Below are 17076 nucleotides of genomic sequence, written 5' to 3' on the forward strand. Positions count from 1 at the left end.
AAACAGTCTTAGCATTAGCTTTAGTATTCAGTCTATTTTGTGTGAGTTTTATAGCAACATTAGCATTAGCAATCATGTTTACTCAGGACTAGACATGATACTAGCACAGATACAACATGAAGACATCCATTTGATGTGTGTGTTTTCAGCTGGAAGATTGCTAATCTTTAGTATTTACAGTATTTAGAAGATGTAAATGATTTACAATGCAAGACATCTTGGAGACAAGTGCTATCTAGTATGCTGAGCACATAAGTACTCCTGAAATGACCCTTGGCCTCATGGCCAAAACATTTTGGGCAGGTCCCTGGGTCGCCCTCATTCAGCTATGGGATACCAGTAGCACAGTATGTGTGTTAGCTCTCTCACTGCAGATATAATTGGACATTAGGCGTTTGGTCATTGACGAATGACCCTCAGTGAAAACTTTCGCCCACGCGTGCGAGGCCCAGCAGGGATGACGTCCTCAGGGACTCCACACTGCCCACTCAGCAAACACAGCCCACCTGTTCAGACAAACACATGATTTCATAGAGCTGCGCAAATCCATCCATACTTAAGCAGAGATGTGGCCTTCCCTGCCTCCTCTCAGTCACAAAGCCAGAGTTGTAATGGTCCGTACCCCTTGGGAGGAGCAGGGGGTGCTGGGACTAAAGCTTCTCGCCTATTGTAAAGACTGTGGAGAGATAGAAAGAGAGGGAGAGAACGAGAGGCAGGCAAGCTGGCAGATCTAACCCTGCAGTGTCACCCTCATTTCCTGGGTCAGCGCCTGGGTAATGGTCTATTAATTTGCTCCATTTTCCCCTGTGAGGCAAAACTCAATCTCCAGCCGTTTCACTCTGCTGTGCCATCCACAAGGTGATTGATTGAATAAACAGCTGTCACTACTGTGAGCGCTCACACCCACCGACACAAGTCTTATCCTGAACACCATACACTCAAACCAAATACACACACACTTACCACAGTAAGATGCCTTCTCAACACTATTCCCTTAAAGTAAACCCACACACTCTCCAAAGCAAGCCGCAGTCACTCTTAAATGTGTGCACACCACAAATACACCAGGGCTGTGCAGCATTCAGAAATGAATTGAGAATGCACATTTGAATTAAATTCCTAAATCTGAACTGAACTGTAAGGAAGTTTGTCAAGACAAATTCTTGAGATTTTATAAAAGCTCTTAAAAGAAGTGCTCATCCAGGCTCCATTTATTTGATCAAAAATACAGCATGTTATTATAATTTTAAATAACAGTTTTCTATTTTAATATACTTAAGAATTTCTTTTATTCCTGTGTTCGCAAAGCTGAATTTTTAGCAGCCATTTCGCCAGACTAAGGTGTCTTGCAAACCCTCAGAAATCATTTTAACATGCTGATTTGGTGCTCAGGAAAACAGTTGTGCTTAATATTTTTGTGGAAACTGATACATACATAGACTAACAAGAACAATTTCCCATTATGCCCTTTAAAAAGTCCTCAAAGTTGTTTGTGTGTTCAGATAATCAAGTCTCCTCCCCTCTGATGATGGTAGTTATGAATCTGGCCCTCATAACTGGCTCACGTTTCCACTTGACTGCCAGCGCGTCTCTTCACGCCCTGCACATATGCTGATTATACGCATCAAACCGACATCATCTTTAGCCAAACACTCCTCCCCACTGAGAGGGAATGACAGAGTGATACTGACACCAAAACCACTCCCCTCGTCCCACTCCTCTTTCAGGTGCTGATTGCATTTGCCTTTTTAAACGTGACACCCTGAGTATGTATGTGTGTGTGTGTGTGATCGGTAGCGTGAGGAGCTGCTGTTTAACAGCACAATGCATCACTGTCAGCGGTGATCGGCCTCCGTGCGCGGTTAGCACAGATGCCAACGCCGACGCTCGTCAGGTCCCAAACTGAGGATGACCTCGTTCCATTTCATCAGACGTCCTCTCGAATGAGGCGCGATGCCTCATTCCCTTCTTCTCTCATCCTCTCCCCTCTTTTTTTTTTCACCTAACCCTGAGTAATCAGCCTAGGAACTGTCCAGCCTGCTTAGGGTTTCCTCTGCTCACTTACAATAAAGTAAAAAGCCCACACATACGCACACGGATAGTCTGGGCTGGTCCCATTATCAGTCTAATTCCCCTCCTTTTGCGTATAAAGCATATATTTCCCATTATGGAGATGACTTGTAGCGGCTCACCTTGTTCTGATTTAGGGAGGAGGGGAGGCGAAAAAATGAAGGCTGACAGGCTCGCTGGATTTATTTGATTGCGCATACAAGGCAGTGTCATTTTCGAAGATGCAGAGTATAAAGAGATGCGTGTGTGTGTGGCCTTAAGGCAAGGAGAAGAAAAGAGAAGCCTTGAAAGGGAGCGAAAAAAAGGCCCTGAATCAAATCAAATTCCTCTTATCGGGCATTATTTGACGACGTTATCAGACAGCGTAATGTGGTTACATTCGGTAAGAGGCTGAGAGATTTCACTGTTTACTGATGTTGGCGTGCTTAAGGGCAAGAGGAGAGCGAATGAGGCAGGCGTAAACACTTGATGCATACTGGGAAAACCTGCTTAATGCTGTGCTGGTGTGAAAGTGAGAAAAAAGATTTTGTCAAGGCGGATGATGGGAGGGCAGGTTTTTAGGAGGTGGCGGAGACCTTCAGTGGTCAACTCATTTAAAGGATTAGCTGACTCCTGAATTAAAATTTCCTGATAATTTACTCATCTCCATGTCAAGATGCTCATGTCTTTCTGTCTTCATTCAAAAAGAAATTAAGGTTTTTGAGGAAAACATTCCAGGATTTTCTCCATATAGTGGACTTCAATAGGCACAAATGGTTTGAAGGTCCAAATTGCAGTTTCAATGCATCTCCAAACACGATCCCAGCTGAGGAATAAGTGTGTCATCTAGCAAAACAAACTGTCATTTTCTAAAAATAAAATTGAAAAATATATACTTTTTAACCATAAATGCTTGTCTGCGTCTAAGCTCCTGTTCACGCATTACATAGTTTCGTAGGAAAGGTCACGCATGACGTAGGTGGAAGTAAGGTCATACGCCCTTTACAAAAAAAAAGATAAAACAACGATGACGGACAATTTTAAAGTTGGAGGAAGAACTATGAGGAACTAACCATGCGTGACCTTTCCAGAGTGATTACGTAATGTGTAAAGTTGCGGACACACATCACAGAGCTAGTGCGAGATGGTTGGACCTTCAAACCGTTGATCCCCATTGCAGAAAAATCCTGGATCCTCAATTTCTATTTCGACTGAAGAAAGAATATTCTAGTAACATTCTAGTTATCAAGCATGGTTTCAACCAATCATAAGCTTAGTTGGTCACCTGTTAAATTTGCTTAGCTAGTCAAAATTGCTGTCAAAACAAAAAAAAATGCCTTCATTTCTCTAGATTCATCTTTTAACTGTCACCCGTTCCCTCAGTGGGACGCCTAAGTTTATTTCACAATATTACAAATAAATCCTAATCTAACCATGACAAACTATATATCATTGGATAGGTCTAAGACTCCTAAATAGATATTTTACCACTGTTATTTGGTACAATTTATGTAGGAACAGTAATAGATTAATTTATGATGAGTGCACCTCAAAAATCTGTATCAAAACAGGAGTTCTGGCCTTTGTCACAAAAAGCCTATTTTCGTTGCTGTTTTCCCCATCACATTTTAGAGATCATAATAAATTATATATCAGCTGAAAGCTTAAAACCTCAAAATTCATCCTGTGAAAGCCATTTTAAAATCAGACATTGCATTACCATGGAAATGGTATTTTAAAATCACATTACAAAATGTATTCGCCCATGAATTATAATAATTTAAGTTTGGATAGTGCACTTTCACGTCTATGTTCAAAAATGGGGGTGACATTTAAAGGCTTAAAGAATAACAACTGTAAAAAATTGTACTTTAGACCATATTTTTGGTTTTGACCACCAACCATTGCTACCTGAACCATCCTAGCTGGTCTAAAGAGTTTTATTGGTCAAACGGGGAGGTTAAGTTGTTCCTCTAGATCAAAAAAGAGTAACTTAAAAAGTAGAAATTAATTTACTTTCATTCCCATTCAGTGCTGATGATGCACCTGTGGGTACACTGATTGTCTTCACAAGAGGCAGAATGATGTGCTAGTGCATTTAGGCATTCCCACGTGAGCCTGGCAGGTTGTATGAAGGGCAGTCCTTTACCATCTCCGTCTAGAGCTCAGCATGGGCACACTGTAAGCAAAGAAAGATTTCAAAAGGCACATGCTCTCTGCCTGTGCCCATTAGTGGCAGCTTTGTTCTCTCGCCAGTACCTTAAATGCTCTCTGTTTTGTTCACCAAGCACACACTCCCACACGTGGCACACACACCTACACTCAAAAACTTACTCCTGACTCCTAGCAAACCAGACAAAGCCCATTAAACCCACCGAACGAGTGAATTTGCTGCAATTATGAGAGTAATTTTTAAAAGGTCAAAGTGGGACTTGCCCAAACGCTGATGTGTTTGGTGTTACTACCATTATAAATCTTTAAAAGATGCCTGTGTACGTTATGTGTCAATTTTCTGTCTAAACATTTCATTGTATCTGCCGGGTTTTATGGACACAGATATGTAAGCGCGGAGGTTTCTGCATTTGGAAGCAGTTAAATAAATAGGCGCATGCTGTTTGAGTTATGTTACGTGAGGCTAAATGAGAGGAGAGACAGACAGCTAACAGCCCCAGCCGGAGCTGCCGGTGGCGGGCTGCCAGCTACCAGGGGGAGCTCGCGTTTGAGGCGGCTTCTGTGGAGCTCTTTTTCTATCTTTTTTTTTTTACACAGCGGCTTGTAAAACAACATACGAAGGGTGTCAGAGGCAAACGCTACATCGTCACACAGCTAGTGGCCAAGTTAGCTTGAATCTGCCTTCTCCAAGGCAGCAAATTTCGCTGCTATTAAGATATTAGCATGCACTAACTCAGCCGTCCAGTGTGTAATTGTGCTATCAGTGGGGTTAGCGAGAGGTTACCTTTGATGAAAGTGCTTTTAATAATTAGGGAATGTCTAACGCCGAGAGAGGCCGCTGGTTCTGGCCCTCATTAGCTGTGCTATCAGAATAGAGGTGCGGGTGAGCGGATGTACTGTAATAAAGGTGTGCTATGGCTAAGAGAGGGGAAAAGAGGGGTTTTTGAAAGCACGGAGAGAGAGAGAGATAGCGAAAGAGAGCCATCCATCTTGGCAAATTAGAGAAGATCAGGCCAGCACTCAGTCAGAGCTGTCACAGACATCTCTCTTTCCCTCTCTCTCTCTCTCACAGCATGGCATTTAGGTGAGAAATCTCAGCACTAAAAAGTTCTGTCAGTCCTATTTCCTTGTTATTGCCCCTCTCTGCGCGCTGGTCTCGCCGGCCCTTCAGATTAAACGGAGTCCCCACCTTTCTCCACGCAGGGGTCCAGCGCAGGGGGGCATCCCACATTAATCATCTTTAACGCGCTGACAAGCAGCATGCGCCAAACCCCCTCCATGCCTCAGGATTTATCTCTCTGTCTTCTGCTGGCCATCACTCACTCCCTTAGAGAGAGAAAGAGGGGGGGAACAGAGAGATGGAGGGAAGAATAAGAAATGGACAAGAGCAATGGGACACTTTAGAGACCACATGTGGTCTGGTGCGTGGTGCTTTTTATTTTAGTAAAAAGAGATGTCTATTGTGACACTTAAATAATAAGATGTGTAGATTTTCTACCTAAAATCAGCATTTTACTAAAGAAATTAGTTATTTGAAAGTATTTACGAAGAAAAAAGTATTTAAAAAAGAACTACTAAAAATCATACAAAAGTATATAGATAATTTTCAGAATTTCAAATATTTCTTGTTTATAAATAGTGTTCAGAGTCATGTAGAAAATCTATTAAAATCTATCAAAAAAAAAAAACATTTTTTAATGTTTTTTAAAGAAGTCTCTTCTGCTCACCAAGCCTGCGTTTATTTGATGAAGTACGGCAAAAACAGTATTATTTTGAAATATTTTTGCTATTTAAAATAACTGTTTTCTATTTGTATATTTTAAAATGTAATTTTTTCCTGTGATTTCAAAGCTGAATTTTTAGCATCATTACTCCAGTCATGATCCTTCAGAAGTCATTCTAATATTCTGATTTGCTGCTCAAAAAACATTTATTATTATTGTTATTATGTTGAAAACAGCTAAGTAGAATTTTTTTTTAGGTTTCTTTGATTCATCTATTTCATTTATCTGAAATAGAAATCTTTTGTAACATTATAAATGTTTTTATCAGCATTTTGATCAATTTAAAGCATTGTTGCTAAAGAAAAGTATTACTTTCTATAATTTCTTTCCCCCCCAAAAAAAGCAAATCAGCATATTAGAATGATTAGAATGAAGGATCATGTGACACTGAAGACTGGAGTAATGATGCTGAAAATTAAGCTTTGATCACAGGAATAAATTACATGTTAAAATATATTCAAATAGAAAACAGTTATTTTAAATAGAAAAAAAATATTTCAAAATTTCACAGTTTTTGCTGTACTTTGAATCAAATAAATGCAGTCTTGGTGAGCAGAAGAGACTTATTTAAAAAACATAAAAAATCTTACTGTTCAAAAACTTTTGACTGGTTGTGTATATATAAGGCATACAAGAAACATACGAAAGTTGTAAGAAATATACAAAGCACAGAAAATAATGTAAAAATGATTAGAAATGTACAAAAATATAATAAACAATGAGTTTGTGAGGGCGTGTCCAGGGCTGGAGGGCTGTTTTTGTATCCCTCCAGCCCTCACTAGGAAGACATGATTAATCACTGGCTGTCTCTATTAGTCAATCCTCTCTGGGGACGACGTGGACACCTACACCACACTGCATGCACACATAATGGGACGGTCTATAGGAAAAACATTAGACCTCCACCCTAACACACACATAGATATATGCGAAGCTTTGACAGGGCCTCAGGTATTTGCAAACCCGCGTCCACTCACAAACACACACCCTTTCACTATATAGGCGTTCATCAGTCTGTGCTGACAGACAGATGATTTAGTGTGTGTTCTTTTGTGTGAATCCTCAGTTAACATCAAAGCTGCCAAATGACCAGCTCTCTGTTTGTGAGTGCATGTGTGTGTGTGTGTGTGTGTGTTTTCAGGGAGACAAGTGACAGGGAGGTGGTTTAGGTCCCGACAAGCGCTTGACCAAACCATCATGACTCCATTACTGAGCCCATTGATTGTGTACGGATGAATTAAAGAGCCAGTTTCAAGAGGCACACACTCATTTTCTCTTCACACACGGACAGAGGGGCACACATACACACAATCACACGCTCTGTTAACAGATCCCATCATGCACACATAACAGAGTCAGAGTAACACTCTGTCAGTAAAACATCTGACATGTCAACAGACAAAAAAAGGAAAGAAATGAATTGAAATACTGAAAATACAGTATGTGCATAGATACAGTCACAATTTACATTAGCGCTCATGCTTCCTCATGTACAAACAGCATTTTTTGCGTTATACCTATTAACAATATGAGTTTAAAAAACTGAGCTGTATGATAATGACTGTGTATGTCATTCCTACACAAACTCATATGTCAGATTGTGTGATTTCATGTTGCAAATGACCGCATAAGAGAAAGAGTTGGATTGAAGATTTATCTACTTTAGAATGGGTCTGGATCTCTCTTTGTTTACTCTTGCAGACGGTGATTGCTTTGGCACGACTCAAATTATCTTGTCAGGGCAATAAGGCTGACCGCTGCTGAAGAGAGGAGCAGAGAGAGAGAAAGGGAGATATGTGGGGATGATGGGTTTACCGAATTACTATATATATATATATATATATATATATAATAGAAAATATAAAAAAGAAACCTTCCAAAAAATACACTAATTTTAGATAAAAGTCAATATTTACTAAAAAAAATAAATAAATAATAATAAAGCAAAATAAAACAAAATACAACAAAATACAAAATCTAAGAAATATTGTCAAAAAACAGCATTTTACCAAAGATGTTCTAAAATAATTACCAAAAAAAAAATCAATATTATAAAATATATATTTTTGCCTTTGTCTTTCTATTCATTCATTACATATATATATATATATATATATATATATTAGAGGGCTGTCAAACGATTAATCACGATTAAATGCATACAAAATAAAAGTATATATATATATATATATGTTTGTGGCCTTAAATCACAAAACCAGTCTTAAGTTGCATAGGTATATTTGTAGCAATAGTCAAAAATACATTACATTGGTCAAAATGATCAATTTTTCTTTTATGCCAAAAATCATTAGGATATTAAGTAAAGATCATGTTCCATGAAGATGTTTTGTAAATTTCCTACCATAAATCAAAATAATTTTTGATAAGTAATATGCATTGCTAAGAACTTCATTTGGACAACTTTAAAGGGGATTTTCTCAATATTTTGATTTTTTTGCACCCTCAGATTCCAGATTTTCAAACAGATGATCTCGGTCAAATATTGTCCTATCCTAACAAACCATACATCAATGAAAAAATTTATTTAGATTATACTTTAAGATGTATCAGTCTCTTTTGTATAAATCTCAATTTTTAAAAAAAGACCCTTATGACTGGTTTTATGAAAGAAAGAAAAAGAAAGAAAGAAAGAAAGAAAACCAGAAGGAGAAACATTAAAGGGAGAGAAGCCAAAAAGTAGGAAGGAAAGAAAGAAAGAAAGAAAGAAATAGGTAAGGGGACATAAGACAGGGGAGAGCACGGAAAACAAATAAAGAGCCAGAAAATGAGAAATAGATGTGCAGGATGTTGCTGGACAGAGACTGGAAGGGAGGGGAGAGAGGGGCGAGCGAGAAAAGGGTGGTGAGAGAAACAGAGACACACAGAATTGTAATCGATTACCTATTTTTCAAAGTCACTTAAAGTGTCCAGAGTGTGGGGCCGTTAAGTAGTGGTGCTGGAGAATAGGGGATGGGTATGCGTAGGCACGCATGACTGGGGAGAGGAAAGGAGAGGGAGGAGGTGGAGAGATGTATGGGGGTGGGAGGGGGAGTTTTGGGATGCTAACACTGACCCTTGCTAGCTCCTCACTGATGAATCTGTGCTCTTGCAGGAAATAGTTCTGACAGGCCAATATGTGAGCGGAGGATATGTGCCCCCGGAGGGACTCTGTGCATGTGTGTGAGCGTTTACATGTGTTTGCGCGCATGTTTGTCTGCGCGAGTGTGTGTGTGCATAGACTGGACCGTTAGCGATCATCGCCCTCTCAAACGGCGCACACATCATGTCAAGACAAACACAACAGTGCCCTCTGAAGTCAAGGACGGGCTCATACTGAGCCCAGGGCTTTATGTAGAGAGAAGAATCAGGATTACAGCCCCTCTGTGTGTGTGTATGTGTGTGTTTGTTCATCTGTTTGCAACCTGCCCTCAAGTTACCTCATCATCTCGAGAAAAGATGCTCACTAACCCCTACTGCAACAGATCAATAGCTGCCTCCCAGACATTACAACCAAACTGCAAAACACCAGACGTTTGTTACACACTTACACACTTTTGATAATTGGACACTGCTGTTTCCCGTGTGAAATGGAAAGTGTTTTTACATCTTTATGTCCATTAAGCACCTCTGACAGAGAGCCGTTTACATCATTTGAAGACAGTGTACAAATCTTACTAGTTAATAATTCAGTATGTGCTTGTCTTAGAAAATTTCCAAAGGTGTGATTTCCCTACTTCCTGTTTGTGTATATATTTGCGCTTTGAGTTAGGTAAGCAGACTCACCATGTGACTTACAGCTGTAGTCTGTTGGTAACAGTGAGTTCATCCAGGATATCCTGTTTGAGGGAGGATCTATTGTCCCAGAGGGCTAAAAATAGGTGCTTTGATTGGCTAGTTCCAGATCTGAGAGATTGAGAGATATAAGAGTGAAACAGGAAGGGTTTTTCGCTCATTTACAGAGCCGCACGTTAGATAATTCACATGCGCGAGATGTGTTAGTTACTCACAGGCAGCCATGACACACTCACCCACCCACACGGATAGACTTTTGTAAAAACAAACACGGCCATGTGTTCAGATGTGAACGCACGTACGCATACCTACTTGTTTATGATAAAATGGCTGTTTGTGTTTATGTGGATATACTATAAAAAGCCTCGCGAGGATTCCAAAATGCAGTGTTGAAGTCGCCTTATTGTTTAATTCACTGTGCTGAGAATGATTGCACTTTGTATTACACTGTCTGATGAAATGTTGTCTGTTGGCGAGTTGATAAGTGTATATGAAGTGTGTGTGCGGGATACAGCTGAAGTGTCACAAGCTCAGTGGCGTAACTGTCTTTGCGGAGCTGTGGATCTAGTTTAATGAGGGAACAGGAGACAGGAGGCCGAGGATGACGGATTCTCCTTCGGCAGAAATCTGAGCCACTTAATCCACACAGTCTAGAGAGAGAGGAAAAGACTTTGAGCACTCATCTGACCTATGCTCATCTCCAAATTTACTATATAAAAACTGGGCCAACACTTCTGTGTTTGAAGGAGTGCCTCCATGATCTCCCCAAAAAATGTAATCTTCTTTTAAATTATGTTTTTGGGGATTTTGACACTTATTAAGTGTTTTAGTTGAAGGATTAGTTCACTCAGGAATTAAAATTTCCCAAAAGTTTAGTCACCATTATATCATCCAAGATGTTCATGTCTGTCGTTCTTCAGTCAAAAAGAAATAAAGGTTTTTGAGGAAAACATTCCAGGATTTTCCCAGCCGAGGAATAAGGGTCTCATCTAGCAAAACGATCTGTCATTTTCTATATATATATATATATATATATATGTGTGTGTGTGTGTGTGTGTGTGTGTGTGATTTTTCTTTTATGCCAAAATAATTTGGATATTAAGTAAAGATCATGTTTCATGAAGATATTTTGTAAATGTCCTACAATAAATATATCAAAACTTAATTTTTTATTAGTAATATGCATTGCTAAGAACTTGGCAATTTTCTCAATATTTTCATTTTTCTGCACCCTCAGAGTCCACATTTTCAAATAGTTGCATCTCAGCCAAATATTGTCCTATCCTTACATCAGTGGAAATCTTATTTATTCAGAAAAAAATAATTTATATATTTAAAAAAAAATTGATGTATAAACCTCAATTTTAAAAATTTGACCCGTATGACTGGATTTGTGGTCCAGGGTCACTTTTTAACCAGAAATGCTCATCTTACACAAGCTGAACTTCACGCATTACGTAGTCACACGGAAAGGTCACACGCGATATAGGCGGAAGTACCGACCCAAGGTGTTTAGAAATCGAACATGCAAAGAAAGTGGTTAAAAAAGTATATAAATGTAATGTTTTTTTTTTTTAGAAAATTACCAATTGTTTCACTAGTTAAGACACTTATTCCTCAGCAAGGATCGTATTTAAAGCTGCATTGAAATTGCAGTTTGGACCTTCAAACCATTGGTTCCCATTGAAGTCCACTATATGGAGAGAAATCCTGGAATGTTTTCCTCAAAAACCTTAATTTCTTTTCGACTGAATAAAGAAAGACATGAACATCTTGGATGACATGGGGTTTAGTAAATTATCAGGAAATTTTAATTCAGGAGTAAACTATTCTTTTAACAATAACCTCCTTAGCTCTGACCAGCAATGCAGTCTTGAATGCTTAGCAATGTCTACAAATCTCCCAAACTCATCTTCTCTTGTTCTATCTTTCTGTTTTTCTCTCAGGTAAGAAGAAGGTGTCACTCTATGACAGTCAGGCTCCCATCTGCCCCATCTGTCAGGTGCTGCTGCGTCCAGGAGAACTTCAGGAGCACATGGAACAGGAGATGGAGAGGCTCACCCACATGCACATCAGGTAGACTCACACATCTATACCTGCCGTCTTCTGACAGCTCCATCAGTTCTTGTCACCGCTTCCCAAACAAATGAAGCGCATTGGCTGCTCCCCCTCACATAAGTGTTTGGTCTAAAAATCAGACACCTGCTACTGGTGTAATGCTCCAGTGATAACAAAGCCCAGCAGCAGAACAGGTGCTTTTCCTCCCTATCATCCATCAGCCCACATGCGCTTAGGCCTTTCATGTGGCCAGGTTAAGCATGGTGGGATGATCACAGAGATCCAGCACTGTATCCGTCATTCATCCACTGCCTGAGGCTTTCAGCCTGGAGAAACGGCCCAGGAACATCAACTTGACCTGGTTAAATCAAACAGCGACCGGCCAAACCAAAAGGAAGTTTCACCCTGTGAGCTTGAAGGAACATTAGCCATAACAAGACACAATGTCCTTTGAATGTATAGGTCACAGACGTGTCATAGACCCCAAGCTGCGCATTGTGCTGCATATCCCCCCTTTTTGTTTTAATAGATTATGCTGCTGGGCTTCAAACAGGGACACAGGGAGAAAGTGAGAGGGAGATATTAATTCTCAGCAGGATGTCTTTCCAGCACGAGTGTTATCCATCACACGGCGGTGAGGAGTTATCTTTTAATAATTAATAAAGGGCAGTGGGCCGCCCTCCCCTGCGGGCAGCGGCTGTGGACACTGACATGGCTCTGGGCCTCTGTCGCCCCTGCCTGTTTGATAGTGGTGGTTATTTAAGGAAATTGCATCATTGCTCCAGGTCTGTCAGGGCTGGATGCCGCTGAGCATTTCAGGCCTGTGATTTAGCCTTTCCTGCGCTCCTTTTAACCCCTGCTTATAGCCGAAAGAGTTATTTTCCCAGGCTATAGGCAGTCCAGTTGCTTAATACGGATTTAGAATAGCATTTGCAATTGAATATAGAGATTTAGATGCCTTTAAGTGAGTATAATGAGAATAATACTTCACTGATTTCATAATGTTAGCCATAACCAGGCTCAAGTATTTTCTCTTTGCATCCTGCACAAATTTTTCATTTTGGGTGAACTATCCCATTATTTGATGTCTATATTGAGCATCATTTTAGATTTCACTGTGGATGGGGCTACCCAGCTTGACAATAAAATAAAAACAAGTGATCAAAACAATAAATAAAAAATACTTTATAACTCACTTTTAAACATGATCCCATTTTAGTATTTCTACATTAGCATTTCCATCTAGGTTTAGGCATTCCTGAAGTACACAGAGCAGTCACCACATTGCTTCATGGATGCTTCCGCTATCAGTGTGGAACTCTGGGTAGCCGGTGCCGTCTTCCTTCCCTGTATACTTCCTCCCAGGCGGGGCTCCGCTCAACACACGCTAGCACACACAGATCATTGGAAGTGACATGGCGAATTTGTGGCAATTTGTAGTAAATCTCCCTTTAATGATAGCGTTTCATTCTGCACCAAATGAGACTTGAGTGCATGTAAAATGGGGAAAGCTATTTAAGATGTAGCATTAGGCAGATGTCTGAGTGGATGCGGGTGAGTGTGTGTGAGATTGGAACCCGGCGCCGCACTCCCCTCGCTCTCCCTCCCCTGTGGCCGCATCGCCGTGCCCCCTCCCCTGACTCGTCCTCCGCTCTTCATGTATGGAAATGGAAATCCATCATGCCCTTTACCCGTCTGCCTGCTCTGAGGGCCACAGCAATCTACATATTCCCCCACCCTTTCCCAGCCTCTCCACGTAATCAATTTGCCTCCAGCGGAGCGAGGGAGATCCGGGTGGCAAACGACACGAAAAGCAATCTTTATCTCCAGCTTACAACCCCCCAACTGTCGACTGGCATTTATTCAATTTTCACCAGCTCCCTCACTCTCTCGCTCTCTCTCCCTCTTCTCAGTCTAGCTGAATTTGGCTGCGAGAGGGGAAAGGGAAAGCTCGGTTTGTCCAGAGTTTTGAAGTCAGTCGCACATAATCGTTTTAAACTGAGAATTTTAGAAAGATGAAAACAGTTTGATTGGTGAAAGTTTAGAGCTCATGCTGTATGAATCTATCACCATTAGTATTTTCACCAGCTAGAAAATGGTTTCAAGTCAGTTATTTCTATCTTTTGCTGTAGTGTGTCAGTAGGAAATATCAGTTTACAATTCCATTTTGCCATTAATTGTAATAATCCATTGAGATTTTTGTTTGCACAAGGAGTGTGACAACAGCCAGTTCTCCACACAGAGATCTGATCTCATCATCATCCAGTCTGTCTGGAAAGACATGAAGAAACAGAACAAACTGAGACAGACTAAATCCAGAAGAACTGTAGCAACGTCTCCAAGCAAAGCTACAGTACAGTGTGTTAAAAGTTTTAGCACTTGTGTAAAAATGCTGTAAAATTAGGATGCTGTCATAAATAGATTTTCTTTATCATTTAATTTCTATTAACTAAATCAACATTTTGTGTGACCATCGAGCTTTTGTCCTAGGTGCACTTCCACATAGTTTTGCAGGTAGGTCTCTTGAAGCATCTTAAAGATGTTGCCACAGTTCTTAAACCACTTAAAACCATTTTTTAGCTGGTGAAAATACTCGTTTTCTAATAATTTTGGCCACCACTGTATATAAGAGAGATATTAATACCGTTTCCCAACCTTACTTATCTATCATGTATCTATTTTTTTTTCTTTTATAGTTTATTTAGAGAAGGAGGTTCATACTAGGGTTTTTGTGGAAAATGTCAGAGGAAGGTATAAAAATAAAAGTGTAAACAAAAGTTGCTATGGACCAATATTGTTTGTGAAAAGACTCTAAAATTATGTTAAACTATTGTTTTATTATTTAATATTATGAGTTAATATTTGTCAAATAATATTTTTATAATCCCTTTTGAATTTAGGTATACTGTCACGATAAATACCAATGATTTAATGATTAATATCACACTTTTTAAACTGGTTCCTCACACAGGTCCTTCACAAAGGATTCCTTGGCATCAAAATATTTGAAACCCACTGCCTACAGAGCAAATTTCACTGATATTTTTGCTTCATTTGATTATACAGTATCTTGCCTAAAGATCGCAAGTACAACGCTTACATGCTTCCGTTTAAAATGCCAATATTTTCACTGCAATAACCAGTCATGATTTATGCATTATTGTCTGCACACTAGTCCTAAATTAACTTGTTCTCCCATACACCTACCATTATATAATATCCCTCAGGGCCTATAGTTCAGCTCCTGTGTGGCATCTCTAAACTAGTAAAGAGTGTTTTTCTGTCATTGGCCTTGGTTGCTTGTCCCACCACTGGGAAAAGAGCATTTTGAGATACTAGGATGAGTGCAGAGGGGGCATTTAGAACGTTACGGGGTATGAAGTGTATCTTAGTGTTGTTTTTTTTGACACGAGGAGATGTGTGAGGTCACAGAGATTCGCCGTGCCACGCTGGGCGGATTTATGATGCCGAGGAGTCCGTTTATTATCTCGCAAACAGCGCGCTGCCACCGATGGGGCAATTTATCCCCTCTCAAGGCCTGGTTCCTGATTTGTGTTGTCTCTTTCTTCTCCTCTGTCTCATCTTTTCTCTCTGTCCCCTTTTCTTTCTTTCCTCCCCTTGCTGTCAGATCAATCATGCCGACTAGAGAAAAGGCGGGTTTGGGCTTATTACCTGAGTGGAGGGGCGGAGCAAAGCTCCAAACTCCGCCTCCACCTGTCATTCATTACATTTGAGCCTCTTTAGCCAGTCTGTGTACTGTACTGTAACTTCATCTGTCAGAACAGGAACTAAATGAACACAAACAGGATCCGTGTTGTCTTTTGCTCTTCGCTCTGTTTCATTCATCCAGTGACAAGTGCCTGCCATATCACACTTTCAGATTAGGGTGCAGGCTAATTCAATTTCAGTTCAACCATCTCTCCGGGTGTGAATGCGTGATTTAAAACGAACATGACGGGGTGACGTTACCCCTGTCATTGTTTCTCAGGTCGTCATCACGCCGTTTCATAAACACCCAGCAGTGACCCATCTATGAGGCTCTAAACAAGAGCGACAGACAAGGAAACAGGCAGACGGTGAAAAAAAGCAAGAGACAAAGATGGCAGGAAAGATATTAATGTTTCAGAGAGGAATCTGATTTGATATGTCTTTCCCTATTGTCGGTGGATGCTTTAGCCGCCCCGTTTAATAATTCCTGCCTTCCAATCAGTCATCCTCAATCCACAATGTCCACGAGGCAAAGATTCAATGTACAATCCACCCGCCAGACTCAAGAAGGAGTCGTCCCCCACCCTTTTTTCTCTCTCTCTGCCATTCTCCGCCTCTTTAATACAATGTTTACAAGCCAGTGCATTGTCCTCAACATATTTCAAAGTCCTAAGTGCCCAAGGCGTTTCACTGACAAATCAAATAACCGCAAAATCATTTATTTCCTTCTGCCTTAGTCTAACTGCGGGAGGGTTGCGGTGGGGGGGGAATCAGGTCTGGATGGAAGCATCCATGAGAATGATTACTTCAATAAAAAAATTATAACCCAAATCTGCTTAGCAGTCGTACTTTTGGACAGTAATTGTTTCAAATACAGCATGACCCAGGGCTGCCTGGATTGAGTGGCGTAGAGGATGGCTTTGAAACTGCTCTCCCATTTTCCATCTCCAGATGATTAAAAGTGTGATTTGTGTGGCTTTGTTCTCTTTTGTCTCGACTGTCCTCTCGAAGGCCCGCTCGGGTCCTAAGCGAGGCCAACAAGGGAGCGCTCAATGTGACTGAGCTAAAGTGAGTGTTGATGGAGGAGACGCGTGTAGTCCAGCTCCTTAGGGGACAGAAGTTGCATCTGCGAAATGACAGATAGCAGTTTCTGTTTAGTCAAATGGTGATGGGTTTATAGCCAGTGCTGTGACACATGATCAAAATAAATCAGCCTTCATGCCAACAAGTTGCTCTTGCACGTCACATTCCATCGAAATTAACATCAGCGCACGTCAGCTTTGAACTTGTTCTCCTGAATGGCCATTTTGAGTCTGTTCCAGTCTCATCGATTACATGGTCAATGTGTGGGTTTCTTGATGGCAGATTCTTAAATTTTACATTTGGTTTCCTTGATTACATGTATTGGTTATAGCCATCTCTCACAGTCTTTTTTTCCTCCTACAGCAAGAACCCATCACACAAGGACATCAATGCGGCTCCAGGCACACCGAAGGTAAGATGGCCACCACTG

At 40.5% G+C, this 17076-nt stretch overlaps 1 protein-coding gene across 8 annotated transcripts in view; it reads left to right on the top strand.

The window, feature by feature from the left end:
• Positions 1-17076, top strand: part of rnf220a (ring finger protein 220a) — a 133100-nt gene that overhangs the window by 85769 nt on the left and 30255 nt on the right. For all 8 annotated transcript variants that reach the window (XM_051135020.1, XM_051135048.1, XM_051135064.1 and 5 more), the window contains exons 3-4: positions 11744-11873; positions 17010-17058. In XM_051135020.1, coding sequence (XP_050990977.1) covers positions 11744-11873; positions 17010-17058 — 179 coding nt within the window. The remainder of the gene's footprint in view (positions 1-11743; positions 11874-17009; positions 17059-17076) is intronic.

This window comes from Labeo rohita, chromosome 2 (genome assembly GCF_022985175.1).
Source record: "Labeo rohita strain BAU-BD-2019 chromosome 2, IGBB_LRoh.1.0, whole genome shotgun sequence".
NCBI lineage: Eukaryota > Metazoa > Chordata > Actinopteri > Cypriniformes > Cyprinidae > Labeo > Labeo rohita.